Source organism: Macaca mulatta, chromosome 5, assembly GCF_049350105.2.
Source record: "Macaca mulatta isolate MMU2019108-1 chromosome 5, T2T-MMU8v2.0, whole genome shotgun sequence".
Lineage (NCBI taxonomy): Eukaryota > Metazoa > Chordata > Mammalia > Primates > Cercopithecidae > Macaca > Macaca mulatta.
The window spans coordinates 2,624,002-2,643,568 of record NC_133410.1 but is presented as its reverse complement, the minus strand read 5'-3'; the positions used below and the strand labels follow the sequence as shown (position 1 = coordinate 2,643,568).

The following is a 19,567-nucleotide window of genomic DNA, read 5'->3' as shown; positions in this document are numbered from 1 at the left end:
AGAAAGGGTCTGCAGTACTGTCTACTCGAACCCAAAGATATGAGTGCAGGGGGTGGATCCCACCTCCAGACTTTCTTCGTGGAGCAGACATAGCAGCTCCCTAGGTGGGTCAATACTTCGAGGTCAAGAGTTACTCCTTGCGACGCAGCCCAGAGACTGCTGATTCCATGTTAAAATCCACTAAGCTTAAGAATAATTAGAGTGGATTTTGTTTCCCAAATGGCATCCTGACATACACAAATGGCCATGCAGGAAGAATGTAGGCCGGAGCATAAAGGTCTTCGATTTGCAGATGAGAATATAATCCACACATGTGGAGGCACTGAAAAGTGCTCCCCTTTCCTCTTAGAGGAGACTGCAGAAGGTGAAAAGGGAAATCCGGGGACAATCAGTCAACCTCATCAACAGGACCAAACTTACCAGGGCCAGCACAATGTACTGTCCGCATGAAATCTAGAAAGGAGGCTCTGGTAACAGTGCTGGCCCTTGTGGAAACGTTTAGCTGGGAGCAGAAGCAAATTCTTCTGTGGCTCGAAATGACCCCAGCTTTCTACAGCTCCAGCATGCCTCCACCCTCTGCCAAGATGACCCACTAGTTAGGTGTGGACACCAGGAAGGGCTATGACACTCCCAGTTCCCCAGCCATGAGAGTGTGGGTACTGAGTCTTTATGGTCTCCTATGAGTCATACCCAGTTTGCCCCTGGATAGTGCCAAACTGAGGCCTGTCCTGAGCCCTGAGCCCGGGGGCTGCTGGCAAGCAGCAGGTGATATACACACAACTACTGGGTGCATAAGAACAGGGGGGCCAGAGTGTTTCCTCACTGGTAACAATTCTGACGGTCCCCACTTTCAATGAGAGGAAAACAGCTTACAGATGAGTCTTCAGCATAAGAATGACACCACAGGCCAGGCGCAGTGGCTCACAACTGGAATTCTAGCACTTTGGGAGGTGGAGGTGGGTGAATCACTCATGGTCAGGAGTTGGAGACCAGCCTGGCCAACAAGGTGAAACTACGCCTCTACTAAAACTACAAAAATTAGCTGGGCGCCGGGCGCAGTGGCTCAAGCCTGTAATCCCAGCACTTTGGGAGGCCGAGACGGGCGGATCACGAGGTCAGGAGATCGAGACCATCCTGGCTAACACGGTGAAACCCCGTCTCTACTTAAAAAATACAAAAAAAAAAAAATTAACTGGGCGTGGTGGTGGGCGCCTGTAATCCCAGCTACTTCGGAGGCAGAAGCAGGAGAATCACTTGAACCCGGGAGGTAGAAGCTGCAGTGGGCCAAAATCGCACCATTGCACTCCAACCTAGGCAACAATAGTGAAACTGTCTCAAAAAGAAAAAAAAAAAAAAAAAAAAGCCTGGGCGCGGTGGCTCACGCCTGTAATCCCAGCACTTTGGGAGGCCGAGGTGGGCAGATCACCTGAGGTCAGGAGTTTGAGACCAGCCTGGCCAACATGCAGAAACCCCGTCTCTACTAATTAAACACAAAATTAGCTGGGCGTGTGGTGGCTCATGTCTGTAATCGCAGCTACTTGGGAGGCTGAGGCAGGAGACTCACTTGGTGGAACCTGGGAGGCGGAGGTTGTGGTGAGCCGAGATCGCACCATTGCATTCCAGCTTGGGCAACAAGAGCGAAACTCCGTCTCAAACACACACACACACACACCACAGCCTGGCCTCTCAGCTGGTGGACAAGACAGTATTGGTCACTGGTGTTCCCTCCACACAGTGGCCGAGTCACATCAAATTCCAGAATCCCTGCAGACATCCCAAGAACTCTGTAATGTACTTAACTCACAGCTGTGGCCCCGCGGGTGACACAGTGCTTGCCTAGCACAGAAGATGGGTGCAAGGGGAAGAGTACCAGCGCTTCATAAACGCCTACCAGATGAGTTGAGAGATGGATAGAGGTGCAACACAAGCTCTGCGGCCTCTAATCCATTTGAGAGGCCTTTAAGATAAGTGAAAAACCGAAACTGAAATAAGAACAATGAACTAATCCCCTGGACTGAATAGTTTAATTAGTACTGTGGTAAGCTAGCCCAAGATCAGAAATTCACACTTCCTGGGCTGGGCATGGTGTCCCACACCTGCAACCCCAGCACCATGGGATGCCAAGGTGGGCTGAATCGCTTGAGCTCAGGAGGTCGAGACCATCCTGGGAGGGCAACATGGCGAGACCCCGTCACTACAAAAAATACAAACAATTAGCTGGGCATGGCAGTGAGTGCCTGTAGTCCCAGTACTCCTGAGGCTGAGGCAGGAGGATCTCTTGAATTTGGGAGGTTGAGGCAACAGTGAGCTGAGATTGGGCCCCTGCCCTCCAGCCTGGGCAACGGAGGAAGACCCTGTCTCAAAAAGAGAAAAGAAAAGAGAAAAGAAGAAGATTCACTCTCTCATACATTCTACTTTACTCTAACTTCTTAACTATGGAGAAGAGTCCACAGGTCAGAGCATTTAGAGACAAGTGGGCCTGCAGCAGGCACATCTGATTGGTCACTCAAAGCCCCTTTGTGCTTCTAAAAGCACAAGTGAGCCTCAGAACACCTCTGCATGAAAGAAACAAGTATAGGAATCACTGGGGTCCCGTGCACTCAGGCTGGCCCCTAGCATTTCTAGGAATGTTCACCCAGCCAAGAGCACCGAGACACACTTGCTTTAGACAACTTCACAGCTCACAGCACTGCACACTGCTCCACTGGAGACACAGCCATCTCCAAGCACTGTGCACACAAAAGGCTACTCGATGTCCAACAGCTACACACATCATGCAGTTACTGATGCCTGTTAAGTGGAGCACTGGCAGGAGTGTTGGGAAGACTGGTGCTGACAATTACGTTCTAGCTGAGCAGCCAACCCATCTTGGCTAATTCCTGGATATGATATTTGGGCTTTTCTGAGCTCTTCTTTCTTCCTATAGAATTGGGCTGGCTCACTTATTCCAAGAGTGTGCCTCCTGTGTCCTTTATACCCAGAGATCTACAGGGTTCTGTCTCGTCCTTCCTTCCAGAAATATCAAGCATCCTTTCTACAGAGTCTCATAAATGGAAAACCAGGCAGGATACAGAATAAAAAGCAAATAGTGTGACTTATTAATACACTGTAGAAACAGACCAAAAAAAGATTCCAGAAAAATCAACCTAAGAGACAATATTTGGAAATTTAAGAAAAACAGCCTAAGTAACATTTTCAATAATCTCCCCCTAAAAAATCTCGATTCCTTGAAGAGAGGTGCCAGTCTCTTTTCTACCACTGCATTGCTTCCAGCCAGAGCAGAGATGGGCATACTGAAAATGCTCATGAAGTGATCCAAGGCCAGCCTCAGTGGTTCACAACTATAATCCCAGCCCTTTGGGAAACCAAGGTGGGAGGATTGCTTGAGCCTAGGAGTTTGAGACCACCCTGGGCAACATAGTAAGACCTTGTCTCTACAAAAAAAATATAAAAAATCACTATAGTGGCACACCCCTATAGTCCCAGCTACTTAGGAGTCTGAGGCAGGAAGCTCAACCGAGCCCAAGAGGTATAGACTGCAGTGAGCCGTGATGGCACCACTGCACTCCAGCCTGGGTAACAAAGTGAGACCCTGTTTCAAGGGGGAAAAAAAAAAAGAAAAAAAAATCAACAAATTTGGAAAAGGCACACAAAACAGAAAAAAAAAAAAAAAAATGATTTGCTGTTTAAAAGCAACCAAGGAGGCTGGGCATGGTGGCTCACGTCTATAATCCTAGCACTTTGGGAGGCTGACTCAGGTGTATCACTTGAGGCCAGGAGTTCAAGATCAGCCTGGTCAACATGGTGAAACCCTATCTCTACTAAAAATACAAAAATTAGCTGGCCAAGGTGGCATGCACCTGTAATCCTAGCTACTCAGGAGGCTGAGACATGGGAATCGCTGGCACCCTGGAGATGGAGGTTGCAGTGAGCCAAGACTGTGCCACTGCACTCCAGCCTGGGTGACAGAGGGAGACTCTGTCTCGGGGGGGGGAAAAGAAGACAACCAATAGTTTGCTTTGTTCTAGTTCAATTTCTTCAACTATTTAAAAAGCTGATAGGACTCAAGGAACCAAAATTGTATCTGATGGCCTCAAGGGTTATGTTTGAAGGCTTGCTGATTTGCAGAAAACTCAAGCTGACTGTTCAAGATGTTCAGGGCAAAAACTGCCTAGCTTCCATGCATGGGTCTTACCCATGACAAAATGTGTTCTGTGATTTAAAAATGGCAGGCCAGGCGCGGTGGCTCACGCCTGTAATCACAGCACTTTGGGAGGCCGAGTAGGGCGGATCACAAGGTCAGGAGATCGAGACCACGGTGAAACCCCGTCTCTGCTAAAAATACAAAAAACTAGCCGGGCGCGGTTGCGGGCGCCTGTAGTCCCAGCTACTCGGTAGGCTGAGGCAGGAGAATGGCGGGAACCCGGGAGGAGGAGCTTGCAGCGAGCCGAGATCGTGCCACTGCACTCCAGCCTGGGCAACAGAGCGAGACTCCGTCTCAAAAAACAAAAAACAAACAAACAAAAAAGGCAGACCACCTGGGCAGATCACTTGAGGTCAGGAGTTCGAGACCAGCCTGGACAACATGACGAAATCCTGTCTTTACAAAAAATACAAAAATTAGCTGGGCGTGGTGGTACATGCCTATAGTCCCAGCTACTCGGGAGGGTGAGGAGCAGGATAATTGCTTGGACCCAGGATGCGGAGGTTGCAGTGAGCTGAGGTCATGCCACTGCATTCTAGCCTGAGTGACAGCAAGACACCGGCTCAAAAAAAAAAAAAAAAAAAAAGGGCAGACCATGATTGAAGCTCATGTTGATGTCTAGACTACCAATGGTTAGAGAAAACCTCAGCACCAACAGTTCTAAGATGATGGAAATTATGACCCAAGAGATGCAGATAAGTAACTTGAAAGAAGTGGTGGAGAAAATTATTCCAGACAGCATTGGAGAAGACACAGAAAGGCCTGCAAATCTATCTATCCCCTCCGTGATGTCTCTGTTAGAAAAGTGAAAATGCTGAACACACTCAGGTTTGCATTGGGAAAACGTAGGGAGCTTTTATGGTGAAGACAGCAGTTCTGGAAAAGCTACTGGGATGAGACAGGTGCTACAGCGAAAAGTCCTATTTCTGATGAAAAAAGTTGATATACGAAAGTTGTATTAAAAAAAGGTATACAGCCGGGCGCGGTGGCTGACGCCTGTAATCCCAGCACTTTGGGAGGCCGAGGCGGGTGGATCACGAGGTCAGGAGATCGAGACCATCCTGGCTAACATGGTGAAACCTCGTCTCTACTAAAAAACACAAAAAATCAGCCGGGCGTGGTGGTGGGCGCCTGTAGTCCCAGCTTCTTGGGAGGCTGAGGTAGGAGAATGGTGTGAACCCGGGAACCAGAGCTTACACTGAGCCGAGATTGCACCATAGCACATAGCACTCCAGCCTGGGTGACTGAGCAAGACTCCATCTCAAAAAAAAAAGGGGGTATACAACAGTCAGGTGCAGTGGCTCATGCCTATAATCCCAGCACTTTGGGAGGCCAAGGCGAGTGGATCATCTGAGGTCAGGAGTTCAAGAACAGCCTGGGCAACATGGTGAAACCCCATCTCTACTAAAAATACAAAAAATTAGCCTGGCATGGTGGCATGTGCCTGTAATCCCAGCTACTCAATAGGCTGAGGCAGGAGAATCGCTTGAACCTGGGAGGTGGAGGTGAACTAAGTGAACTGAGATCTTGCCACTGCACTCCAGCCTGGGTGACAGAGTGAGACTCCATCTCAAAAAAAAGTTATAAAACAAAAAAGTTTTATAACAAGCACTTCACAAAAGAGAAAAATAAACATGAAAAGGTGTTTGATCCCATCAGTAATCAAAAAGCACAAATTAAAACTACAATGAGACACCACTGGACAAGCATCAGAATGGCTAAAATTAAAAGTGACCACGAGGATGTGGAGAACCTCAAACACTGGCACGAATGTGAACTGCTCCCTCTTTAGAAAACAGTCTGGCATGTATCCAGTAAAACTCAAAGACACTCACACCTCGGGACGCAGCAGTGACGCCTTTTTTAGGCAATGCAATGCCAAAAATGAAAGTTCATTTTGAGGGAAAGTAATAAAGCGAGATGAACAAAGTCTCTCACTGCATCTTACCACATTTTTCATTTCCCTTCATATTTCAGGGGCTTTGAATTCCTTTGAAAGTTGGAAGAAGGTGCACACCTGCATGCAGAGTTTCCAGTCTTTTTTTCTTTTTCTTTTTTTTTTTTTTTTGAGACAGAGTCTCGCTGTGTCTCCCAGGCTGGAGTGCAGTGGCGTGATCTCGGCTCACTGCAAGCTCCGCCTCCCGGGTTCACGCCATTCTCCCACCTCAGCCTCCCAAGTAGCTGAGCCTACAGGCGCCCGCCACCACGCCCGGCTAGTTTTTTTTTGTATTTTTAGTAGAGACGGGGTTTCACCATGTTAGCCAGGATAGTCTCGATCTCCTGACCTCGTGATCCACCTGCCTCGGCCTCCCAAAGTGCTGGGATTACAGGCTTGAGCCACCGCGCCCGGCCTCCAGTCTTTTTTTCTTTTTTGAAGGAAACAGGGTCTCACTACGTTGCCCAGGCTGGCCTTGAACTCCTGAGTTCAAGAGATCCTCCTTGCTCAGCCTCCCCAGTAGCTGGGACCACAGGCACAGAGTTTGGAGGGTTCCCTGATGTTCTGACGGCTACCTCTGGATCCTGGTATCCAGGGATTCCTGTCTTAAAGGTACAGAGCTCCAGGAGCTAAAGCAGTGCACTCAAGCTATTCAACAGGTCCTGGTGGAACTGGTAAGGAAGGTTACCCCACTTCCAGAAAGAATACATTTATCCATTTTACATTCTCCTGCAGGTGGAGTCTAGGGTCACCCTGAACACATGATCCATCTATAGATGCCCCTTGTCCTCAGTGAATAGCATTAGAGGCCTCCCAAACAGATTCGCTCAGAGAGGCAGAATTCCAAACTCAGGTATACGTCTCAGTGTAAATTCATAAACTGGCATTTATTAAATGGACTTATTAAAACCAAAAATAAGTGGGGAATGATTAGCAAGAGCTATCAAGTCCAAAACAATTATTTTGTGGCTGAGAACACTAAGGACAGTGTGAGATAAATCCACTGATCAAACTGACCAGTAGATCTCAGACCAGAACCGAAGACTCCTGCCTCCCAAGCCAGGAGTGTCTCCCTTTTACCTATCAGCTCTCCCTCTGGCCACCCATCCATTTTCCAGGGCAGCTCCCTCAATGCCAATATTCCCAGTCCCTGGGTCTCCCAATGACTGCAGATCTTATAAAGGTTAACCAGGCAGCCCCAGGTTAATTGGGAGTAGGACTGACAACATAGAGCCCTAGCGCAGGGAAACAGAAGGAAGGTAGGGAAGTGCAGAGAGGAAGCCCTTGTAGCAAGAGCAGTTTAGTCATCAAAACAAAACAAAGCTGGCCAGTGTGGTGGCTCACACCTGTAATCCTAGTGCTTTGGGAGGCTGAGGTGGGTGACTGCTTGAGCCCAGGAGTTCAAGACCAGACTGGGCATCACAGTGAGACCCTGTCTCTACAAAAATATTAAAAAATCACCACCACCACCCCACCCAAATTTAGTAGGGTATGGTGGCATGCACCTGTAGCCTCAGCTACTCAGGAGGATAATGTGGGAGAATCACTTATGCTCAGGCGTTGGAGGCTGCATTTGTAAGGTCTTATCATGCCATTGCTCTCTAGCCTGGGCAACACAGTGAGACCCTGTTTCTTTTTTTTTTTTTGAGACAGAGTCTTGCTCTGTCACCTAGGCTGGAGTGCAGTGGCGTGATCTCAGCTCACTGCAAACTTTGACTCCTGGGTTCAAGCAATTCTCCTGCCTCACCCTCCCGAGTACCTGGGATTACAGGTGCGCATCATCACGCCTGGCTAAGTTTTATATTTTGTTTGTTTTGTTTTTTTTGAGATAGAATCTCACTCTGTCACCCGGGCTGGAGCACAGTGGTATGATCTTGGCTCACTGCAACTTCCGCTTCCTGAATTCAACCAATTTTCCTACCTCAGTCTCCCCAGTAGCTGGGATTATAGGTGCCCGCCATAATCCTTGTATTTTTAGTAGAGATGGGGTATCACCATGTTGGCCAGGCTGATCTCAAACTCCCGAACTCGTGGCCCGCCCACCTCGGCCTTCCAAAGTGCTGGGATTACAGGCATGAGCCACCCCGCCCAGTCTGAGATCCTGTTTCTAAAGCAAAAGAAAACACAAGTGTGAAAGGGGAAATGATGTTGGTTTGTCAGCCAACACAAAATCAGTAATTGTCTTTTTGTGGTCAGAATCCTAGCTCTCTCCTCAGGGTCCGGCAGAGAGAAAAGGCCAAGAAGACTGGTGAACATGGAGTATTCAAGAAAAAAAAAACTTTTGCAGACACCACTTTTCAGCTTTAATTAGCAACTGGTGAAACCAAGGTGTCAGCTGGGAAAAAGAAAAACAGGGAAAAAAAATCAGTGACTGTGCTGTAGCTTTCAGTTACATACCAAATTAGTTCTCTTTCCAGAAATCCATAGAGTACACAGGGATAAGCAAAGTCGTATGTGTACCTCAGAGAAAACACTAATGAGACCTAAGCAGAGACCACTTACAACTAAACCCACTGCTGCTTATCTCAGATGGTTTTCCATCCCTGCCCCTTTCTATGGATTGAAGTCTTGAAACTTCTCAGTACAACCCTATTCTGAAGTTCTCAGCACAGCTAAGAAGCAACACCTATGGTATGTCCCTGTTCAGATACCCTGGCATCGGCCAGACAGGATAACCCAAACACCAGTGAACCCAGGGCCAAGGCGAAGACTCAGCTACTAGCAGCCCCCACACCCTACAGTCCTCCTCAGCAGCACCTACCACCCCACTGCCAATGCTGCCAAGTGTGCCACTGCCCCACCCTTGATCTGCAGTCCGAGCACACTGTCAGAAAATGCTCAAGTGGCATCTTTCGGAGGCAAACCGGCACTTAGGATGCTGACCAGACTCCCAGACCTGCATGTACCATGAAACAGGTCTACTAGAAATAGCTTCTCCATGTGTCCTCTGACCAGACAAGGCCTCCCTCCTGGCAGGCAGGACACGCAACACACACGTCCCCTGCAGTCTGCAACTGGTGCCATGGGACAGGGACACAGGCAGCCTCCTGGACTCCGGCCTCCCTGGCATCAGGACACAGCAGGCATCAGGTGGCAATGCAGGGAGCCTGCATCCCGAGGCCATGCTCAACAGCAGGTGCTTTTAGAACTTGAGAGATTTCCCACTGGCAGTGCTGGGCCAATGTTCTTTCCTTTCAGGTGGGAGGGCATAAACTCACAGTGACTGGGCACCATTCTAGGTGTCAGGCACTCAAACATGGCATCTCTTGTAAGATCTCTTACACCATGCCCTACTGACATGAGTGACCTGTCCCCATTTCATGGAAAGTGAATGAGGCTAATGAGGCTAAGTCACATGCCCAAGGTCACACAGCTGGTGTAAACTGTGTAATCAGGGACTGAAGGCAGATGTGGGGGCCTTGAGATTTTCCCCAAACCAATTTTGTGCCCAGGTGTGGCAAGGTCAGATTACACAGACCTACTCCATAGGCAACAAGGCCATAACAAATTTTTCCTGAAACATTTTTCATTTTGGGCTCTCATCACTGAACGCATGTACTTCTTTTTTTTTTTTTTTTTTGAGACGGAGTCTCACTCTGTCGCCCAGGCTGGAGTGCAGTGGCCGGATCTCAGCTCACTGCAAGCTCCGCCTCCCGGGTTTACGCCATTCTCCTGCCTCAGCCTCCCGAGTAGCTGGGACTACAGGCGCCCGCCACCTCGCCCGGCTAGTTTTTTTTTTTATTTTTAGTAGAGATGGGGTTTCACCGTGTTAGCCAGGATGGTCTCGATCTCCTGACCTCGTGATCCACCCATCTCAGCCTCCCAAAGTGCTGGGATTACAGGCTTGAGCCACCGCGCTCGGCCGCATGTACTTCTTTATTATTGTTGTTGTTACAGTTTCTTTCTAAAAGCTCAATTCCACAAGATGCATGAACTTCTTTAGCATAAGCTATAACCTTGACCTGTAGTCTGTGACCAAGGCTGTCAGATGCTGGCACTGGCCAGGGACCCACACCCAAGAAAGAGCCGACTCTCACACTCCAACACTTACCACAACAGAGTCATTGTGAGTCAGGTCAACAACCACGGGCTCTAAAGATTCACAGGTGAGGTCCACAATTTCATCTCCAGCTTCAAAAGAAAGTATTTCAACAAGCATTAAGAGGAAAATAAGGTTGTATCCCTCTACCCTTTAGTATGACTGCAAACGTAATATACGTTTACCCCTAACTAAAATAATCCTGAAGTACACACTGTAAAGAGCACCAGGACCAACACCTCCTTCAGGAGGGAAAGCCAGTCAACACCCTTCCAGAATTCTCCTCTGAGTGGGGATGTATGGTTTTTACAAATGTACCTTGGCGGTTATATATGTGTGCACACGCGCACACCTCTATGCCACGGCATCCCACTTCCACACGGCTATGCCTCTGTGCCCCATCTGGGAGAAGGCACCATGCATGCCCAGCCCTGGGCCTTTCTCTTTGGGATGGACAAGCCTGAAACCTTCGCTCCTCCCAGTAGGGGAAGCAGACCACTCTCCCCTGGCCTAAGGACCAAAAGTCAGGCTTAGTTTAGTGACTTCATTGGTTAATCTAGGGATCTAGGGCAAACTCTTTTTTTTTTTTGGAGACAGAGTCTCGTTCTGTCGCCAAGGCTGGAGTGCAGTGGCGTCATCTCGGCTCACTGCAACCTCCGCATCCCAGCTTCAAGCAATTCTGTCTCAGCCTCCCAAGTAATTGGGATTACAGGCACCCGGCAGCATCCCTGGCTAAATTTTTTTGTATTTTTAGTAGAGAAGAGGTTTCACCATCTTGGCCAGGCTGGTCTTGAACTCCTGACCTTGTGATCCACCCGCCTCAGCCTCCCAAAGTGCTGGGATTACAGGCGTGAGCCACCATGCCCAGCCAAGGACAAACTTTTAATCTCCATTTATCTCCCAAGTGTCTCCCTACTTGGATGGAGAATAACAGTGATATTTACTGGTCCCTAGAACCTCAGCACACAAAATGGGTTGCATCTCTTGTGAAGCTTGCCTTTCAGCCCTTAGGGTATACTGTGATGTCTACGTGAGCACAGGATGAAGGTGAAAAGGACATGGACCAAACAGTTAATGTACAACTTCCATTTATAGAAAGTAAAAAATGACTCACAACCATTTTGTTTCTGATTACTATTAATATTTAAAAGCACTAAATGGGCCAGGCACAGTGGAACTCCTGACCTCAGGTGATCCGCACGCCTCAGCCTCCCAAACTGCTGGCATTACAGGCGCGAGCCACAGCGCCCAGCCTAACGTAACTTCTTTTATTTATTTTTTAGGTGGGGTTTTGCTGTTGCCCAGGCTAGAGTGCAGTGGCATGATCACAGCTCACTGCAGCCTCAATGTTCCAGGCTCAAGTGATCCTCTGATCTCAGCCTCTCACACTTGGCTAATTTTTTTATTTGTAGAGACAGGGTCTTGCTATGCTGTCCAGGCTCGTCTGGAACTCCTGGGCTCAAGCAATCTGGCTGGCCTGTTTTATTTTCTTGTATCATAAAGTTTCACAGGAATAAAAACCATGATAACCTTAGATATACAATATAATTTATATAACATTATTGCATTCTTTATTAAAAAGAAGGGCTGCCCAACAGTCCATATACTGATATACAACAATTTATTGAACCATTCTCTTTCTGGTGAACACAATTCTGGGCTCTTACAAAAACAGTGCTCTAGGCCTGGAGCAGTGGCTCATGCTGATAATCCCAGCGCTTTGGGAGGCCAAGGCAGGTGGATAATCTGAGGTCAGGAGTTTGAGACCAGCCTGGTTGACATGGTGAAACCCCATCTCTACTAAAAACACAAAAAAATTAGCCAGGTGTGGTGGTGGGCACCTGTGATCCCCGCTACTTGGGAAGCTGAGGCAGGAGAATCGCTTAAACCTGGGAGGCAGAGGTTGCAGTTTGCTGAGATCGCACCATTGCACTCCAACCTGGGTGACAGAGTGAAACTCCGTCTCAAACAAAAAAGTGCTCTAATGGGCAGCCCTAAGCACACACAGGGGTAAGACTGCCTAGAGGATGACAAGTGCCATGCTGGAAAGCGGTTGGTTCCTTTTTGGTCTAGAGCCAGGATCTTAGCCTCAAGTCAAGGCTTTCAAGAATTCACTTGTAGAAGTGAAACTCAGAGACCACATAGAGAACTTCACTACTCCTGGGGGGCCCATGAAATTTATCTTGCACTAAGCTGCTTCTGTTTAAAATGCCAGTTTGCAGATATCCTAGTTATAAAAACAATATATGCAGAGCAAAGGGACTTAACTCAGGCGGGTCATCAACCACTTCTTGAGCAGGCAGAAAGGCGAAATCCAATCTGGACTCTGCCTACACCAAGCTCCAACACAGAGAGCTCTGTGGACAAGTTTACCTTTGCGGGTGACTTTGTGTCTTAATGAAAACCAGAGGAGGAAGGCCAAGTCCTTTATGAGGTCAAGCAAATTGGGGATGTAATTTCAAAAAGAAAAGGTGGGCTATCTCATTGGCACTAGAGACTTTTCTAAATGGGTCCTACCCCACTGCTAAACATTATCAGAGTTGAATAGTTAAACCAGCTGAGAGGCTATTTCAGAATCCGTGAAGCTTTCAGTTGTAAATGGTGAGCTGAGATTGCATAGGCCTTCTAAAGACACGGAAAACACCTTCTAATAGCTCACCCTGGTACAGTGAGCTACCTCTCTCCACTTTAACATCCCACAGTTGTAGTGTCCCTGGCAATCTTACCGGTTTCCACGAGTTCTATGGGCTCTGCTTCCAAGGAAATCTCGGGGGTGGAGGTTGCTTCCCGAGTTCGCTTCTGGGTTTGTCTAGAATTTATTGCTCCACCACGACGTTTTCTCTGAGTAGCAAGGGGGAAAGAATAGTCACATGAACATCAGAATGTCAGGGTTTCAGGAAGAACTAAAGGGGCAACAACAGAAACGGTTCACCTCACTAACAGGTCAGTGAGTAGACTTGAAGTTAGGGCTCCTCTCAAAACTTGAGATTCCAGAATACTGAATGCTTATACAGAGAGAAATCATCCAAGACATACAACAAGTAGAAATTCTAGAAAGTAAAACTTCTGTTTTATCAAACCATCAGCAGGTCGGCTTGGGGTGGTGGCTCATGCCTGTAATCCCAGCACTTTGGGAGGCTGAGGCAGGAGAATCATGAGGTCAGGAGTTCAAGGTTAGCCTGGCCAACATGGTGAAACCTCATCACTACTAAAAATACAAAAAGTTAGCTGGGCCTGGTGGCAGGCACCTGTAATCCCAGCTACTCCAGAGGCTGAGGCAGGAGAATCGCTTGAACCCAGGAAGCGGAGGTTGCAGTGAGCTGAGATCATGTCACTGTACTCCAGCCTGGACGACAATGTGAGACTCCATCTCAAAAAAACAAAAACAAGCCAGGCGTGGTGGCTCATGCCTGTAATCCCAGCACTTTGGGAGGCTGAGGCAGGTGGATCATGAGGTCAGGAGATCGAGACCAGCCTGGCTAACACGGTTAAACACCTCTCTACTAAAAATACAAAAAAAATTAGCCGGGCGTGGTGGCGGGCGCCTGTAGTCCCAGCTACTTGGGAGGCTGAGACAGGAGAATGGCGTGAACCCGGGAGGCGGAGCTTGCAGTGAGTTGAGATGTGCCACTGCACTCCAGCCTGGGCAACAGGGCGAGACTCCGTCTCAAAAACAAACAAACAAAAAAACCCAAAAAAACAAAAACTATTGGCACGTCAAAAGGGACACGATGCATCCCTTTACAAAAGCTTCAGGGCAAGTCAGGATTTGGACTTGTCGTGGATGCCCTGGCCAAAAGGCTGGAAACCCTTCCCTTTAACCAAGTTATCAATTTCTCTTCCCTGACTTTGTGTCCAGCCTTTCTGAGCCCTTTTTGTTTCTTAGCATAAAGAACTTGGAGTTTTCTGAGTTTCTATACATTGTGGAAAGCTCATCTTCCCCGGGGAAATGTGGCCTTGAACTTTTCAGGGTATTATCAACTGTGATTCACACCAGACAATCATCCCCCACAAAGAACTCAGAGAACCAAACCTGTTTTAAGGATGTTCCCAGTGGCTACCCAAGAGCCATGTCTTCCGGAAGGTTCAGGCTTTCAACTGGCTGATCTGCAACTGACGCTCTGACCAGCCTTTCTTCCAAATCCTTAGGCTGCCTTTTGCCAATATGCTCTAGCCATTTCTGGGCTGGCTGGTCCCAAAAGACGAGTTGAGAATACCCTCCACCTTAACCAAGAGACACAGCCTCCCAACAGAGCCTGTCGCCTTGTTATTCCCACTGTGTATTTCTGTGCTCTTCTCCCCTGTGCCCTGTCCTGCTATCCTTCACACTGGACCACCTGGACAAGTATTGCACTCCTAAGTCTCAAGTTCCCCACCAGTACCAGCCTTGAAGAACTGTTATAAGGTCTAAATGAGATCATGCATGTAAAGTACTACGCAGAGGTGGAATATGCTACTATGCCAATTCCTTAGCCTTACTAGGGTCAATCTGTCCCAGGAAACTCTGAAAGGACCAGATATTGCAAGTGAGATTCATACAAGATCTAGGAACACTCACCACCCAGCCAAGCCCATGCCAGGTAACAGGGATAAGCCTAATTATATCTGTGTTGCAATGCTACTCTTATCAAATGGCAGCTTGAGATGTTCTGGAAATGAAGCTGGGTCTAGCAACTTCCCACCGACTAAGGAGCACAAAAACAGCCCCAGGAGGGCCCAGAGGCCAAGTGACAGCAGCCATAACTCCCAGGTGGGCAGCTGCTCTTGGCCTCAAGTGAGCTGACAATAACCTCAGTGGAGTTCTACTGCCTAGTGTTTTAAGGGTTTCCCCAGCAGTTACTAGGTTACTTATGTAAAAAGTAGACGTTCCTCTTCAAAGACTTTCCTCCCCATCTAATTACAAATAAACAGTAACTTCTCTTAAAAGCAAAACTTACTCAAAGACCTGTACTAACATTAAATATCTGCTAGCCATAAAAAAGAAATCAATGTACTTTATATTCTTAGCTCCCACAATTTAGCCTAAATATTTACCCTAGCATGCTTATATCAGTCCAAGCAAGCATTAGATCATAGCCTGTTTCTCTTCCTTATTTAAAGGTTATTTTTACCTTTCTCAGCATTCCATAAGTTACTTCCTCATTCCTTTATTCTCCTCTGCCTTTGCCTCTTTTACAAAGTTCTGGCCAGGCGCGGTCACTCCTGTAATCCTAGCACTTTGGGAGACTGAGGTGGGTGGATCACGAGGTCAGAAGATTGAGACCATCCTAGCTAACACGGTGAAACCCCATCTCTACTAAAAAAATACAAAAAAAAATTAGCCGGGCGTGGTGGCGGGCGCCTGTAGTCCCGGCTACTCAGGAGACTGTGGCAGGAGAATGGTGTGAACCCAGGAGGCAGAGTTTGCAATGAGCCGAGATCACACCACTGCACTCCAGCCTAGGAAGACAGAGCAAGACTCCATCTCCCCTCCCCCCCAACAACAACAACAACAACAACGGCCGGGCGCGGTGGCTCAAGCCTGTAATCCCAGCACTTTGGTCAGGAGATGGAGACCATCCTGGCTAACACGGTGAAACCCTGTCTCTACTAAAAAATGCAAAAAAACTAGCCGGGCGGGTTGGCGGGTGCCTGTAGTCCCAGCTACTCGGGAGGCTGAGGCAGGAGAATGGCGTAAACCCGGGAGGCGGAGCTTGCAGTGAGCTGAGATCCGGCCACTGCACCCCAGCCTGGGCGACAGAGCAAGACTCCGTCTCAACAACAACAACAACAACAACAACAACAACAACAACAAGTTGTAAGTTACTAACCAATTGGGACAAATACAGAATGTGAGGTCCCATTCCAGCCAATAAAAACTGAACACAGCAATAGGGTAAACACACCAAGTTATAAATAACCCTGTCTCCTTTATTCAATGTACTCTCACGGCAAAACTACTGGTGAGTGTACCCTTTCTGCAGAAAGTATAAAAATGGCCTTGCTGGCCGGGCGCGGTGGCTCAAGCCTGTAATCCCAGCACTTTGGGAGGCCAAGACGGGCGGATCACGAGGTCAGGAGATCGAGACCATCCTGGCTAACCCGGTGAAACCCCATCCCTACTAAAAAAATACAAAAAACTAGCCAGGCGAGGTGGCGGGCGCCTGTAGTCCCAGCTACTCGGGAGGCTGAGGCAGGAGAATGGTGTGAACTCGGAAGGCGGAGCTTGCAGTGAGCTGAGATCCGGCCACTGCACTCCAGCCTGGGCGACAGAGTGAGACTCCGTCTCAAAAAAAAAAAAAAAGGCCTTGCTGAAAATATTAAATTTATGTTCAAATGCTATTTTTTTACAGCACCGGAAAACAAGCATTTCAAACACTTAGGACTCTTTAATATTTACCCCATTCTCATGGATCACGAGGTCAGGAGTTCAAGACCAGCCTGGCCAAGATGCTGAAACCTTGTCTCTACTAATAACACAAAAAGTAGCCGGGCCTGGTGGCACGCACCTGTAGTCCCAGCTACTTGGGAGGCTGAGGCAGGACAATCACTAGAACCCGGGTGGCAGAGGTTACAGTGAGCCAATATTGCACCTACTGCACTCCAGCCTAGGCGACAGAGCATGACTTCTGTCTCAAAATAAATAAATAAAAAATTTATCCCATTCTCTTTGATAATGTCCTTTGTCCTTGTACCCTCCTTCCCTTGTAGCTGACCAAGTCTTTTTTTTTTTTTTGAGACAGAGTCTGGCTCTGTCGCCCAGGCAGGAGTGCAGTGACACGATCTCGGCTTACTGCAACCTCTGCCTCCTGGGTTCAAGCAATTCTCCTGCCTCAGCCTCCCGAGTAGCTGGGATTACAGGCACCTGCCACCATGCCCAGCTAATTTTTTTTGTATTTTTAGTGGAGATAGGGTTCCATCATGTTGGCCAGGCTGGTCTCGAACTCCTGTGATCCACCATGCCCAGTCTGTAGCAGACCAAGTCTTTCTTACTAGACACTGCTAAGCAGACCTTCATGTCCCACAACTACCTGTGTGGTTTCGGGGCCCCACTGAGGGAGCCAAGAAAGCAGCCATGGGTCCTGGACCCCAAATCTCCCCTCATGGATAATTAGAGGAATGTCCCCACCCCTCCCTAACCTCAGGAATCCTCTTTCCTGCCTGCTCTATCGACCCCTCCATGCCTTTATCCAGAGCTTCTTCCCTGCCTGGAGTACCCATCCCTCCCTTTCTTCACTTGGCCAATTCTTGCCCAGCTTTCCAGAACCCACTCAAATGTTACCTCCTTCCTGAGGACATCCTTCACCCTCCCACTCTGCTTTCTCTGAGCCCCCTCCTCCCCCCAAGTAGCTTCCCTGCACCACTCAAGACAGTCTCAATAAATCCAGGAATATCTGCAGAACTCTCCCCTCTCGCCCTCCCATAATTCTGGTCATAACTCTTCTCCTTTTTACTAGCAGGGCCCTCAGAGGTCCATAGCTTTTGGTGAAAACTGACCATCCAATCACAACCACATAAGCTATAACCACACCATAACTTTCAGGAATTTTAACCAATTTCTTCACACACACTCACAAAAGGCTACATTGTTTTGCCTGTTCTGATCCAGCCTAAGCAGAGATGGGGCTTCAGAGGTAAGGCTTAGAGCACCTATTTCCCTATAGGTGAGCTACGTGGTAACCTGCAGGTGAAGCACCAAGGTGGGAGGTCAAAGAAGCAGGCTTTTTTGTGTATCACCATCAAAAGTGGGTCCTGGAGCAAAATGGGGGCCAGGAATGGCCAGGAAGTAACAGAAGAGGGTGAGCACTCAAATGACTCAGAGGGTGTGACCAGCATTTCCATGACCGTTCCCTCTGAGAGCTGTTTGTTCAGCCTCATCCTGCCCCCACCATCCATCTTCCCATACCATTCACAGCATCTCTGGAGCACTGGAAGAAATCAGCAGGCTATTTCACATCTGGTCTGTCTGACAAGGAATTCAGGATCTCAGACAACAGTTGTTTTAGAGTTTAGATCATTTAAACCACCTTGCAGTGGGAACTCTATCAGTAGGGAATAAACTGGGACAGGGGGACCTTCAGGCAATCTCCTCTAGAGCTCAAGGGGTTCCACGTGATACCTGAATTACACCAAACCAGAGCTGCCTCACAGATGCAATAAAAGCTCTAAACAGTCTGGATATGGTCACTCACTTTGGGAGCCTAGGTGGGAGGATTGCTTGAGGCCAGAAGCTCAAGATCAGTCGGGGCAATAAAGCAAGACTCCATGCCTACAAAAAAATTTTTTTTTTTTTTTTTTTTTTGAGACGGAGTCTTGCTTTGTCCCCCAGGTTGGAGTGCAGTGGCGCGATCTCAGCTCACTGCAAACTCTGCCTCCTGGGTTCACGCCATTCTCCTGCCTCAGCCTCCCGAGTAGCCAGGACTACAGGTGCCTGCCACTATGCCCAGCTAATTTTTGTATTTTTAGTAGAGACGGGGTTTCACCGTGTTAGCCAGGATGGTCTTGAGCTCCTGACCTTGTGATCCGCCCACCTTGGCCTCCCAAAGTGCTGGGATTACAGGTGTAAACCACCACGCCCAACCAATATTTTCTTTTCTTTTTTTTTTCTGAGACGGAGTCTCGCTCTGTCACCCAGGCTGGAGTGCAGTGGCCGGATCTCAGCTCACTGCAAGCTCCGCCTCCCGGGTTTACGCCATTCTCCTGCCTCAGCCTCCTGAGTAGCTGGGACTACAGGCACCCACCACCTCGCCTGGCTAGTTTTTTTTTGTATTTTTTTTTTAGTAGAGACGGGGTTTCACCGTGTTAGCCAGGATGGTCTCGATCTCCTGACCTCGTGATCCGCCCGTCTCGGCCTCCCAAAGTGCTGGGATTACAGGCTTGAGCCACCGCGCCCGGCCCCAACCAATATTTTCTTAAAAATTAGCCAGGTGTGACGGTGCATGCCTATGATCCTAGCTACCCAGGATGCTGAGGTGAAAGGACTGCTTGACTCCAGGAGTTGGAGACTGCAGTGAGCTATGATCACACCACTGCACGCCAGACAGGGAGACAGACAGAGACCCTGTCTCTTAAAAACAAACAAAAACTGCTGGGCACAGTGGCTCATGTCTGCAATCTCAGCACTTTGGGAGGCCAAGATCACTTGAGGTCAGGAATTTGACATCACCCTGGCCAACAAGGTGAAATCCCGTCTCTACTAAAAATATAAAATCAGCTGGGTGTGGTGGTAGGCGCCTGTAATCCCAGCTACTCAGGAGGCTGAGGCAGGAGAGTTGCTTGAACCCAGCAGGCAGAGGTTGCAGCGAGCCGAGATAGTGCCACTGTACTCCAACCTGGGCGACACAGAGAGACTCCATCTCAAAAAACAAACAAAAACAGCCTGGCCAACATGGCAAAAACTGTCTCTATT

The 19,567-nt window shown here is 48.4% G+C and overlaps 1 protein-coding gene and 1 long non-coding RNA gene across 6 annotated transcripts in view; both read right to left on the bottom strand.

Moving 5' to 3' along the window:
- RNF4 (ring finger protein 4) overlaps positions 1-19,567 on the bottom strand; it is a 46,950-nt gene that overhangs the window by 5,007 nt on the left and 22,376 nt on the right. For 4 of the 5 annotated variants that reach the window (XM_078002999.1, XM_078003001.1, XM_028848240.2 and 1 more), the window contains 2 exons: positions 12,906-13,020; positions 10,192-10,271 (listed from right to left, as the gene is read on the bottom strand). In XM_078002999.1, coding sequence (XP_077859125.1) covers positions 10,192-10,271; positions 12,906-13,020 — 195 coding nt within the window. Of the gene's footprint in view, positions 1-10,187; positions 10,272-12,905; positions 13,021-19,567 lie in introns of all 5 variants that reach the window. The other variant, XM_078003000.1, reaches the window with a different exon arrangement.
- Positions 1,541-4,791, bottom strand: LOC144341080 (uncharacterized). Its single transcript, XR_013417680.1, has 2 exons — positions 4,734-4,791; positions 1,541-4,461 (listed from the first exon to the last, which is right to left on the bottom strand). It is a non-coding gene; the product is annotated as an uncharacterized LOC144341080 (long non-coding RNA).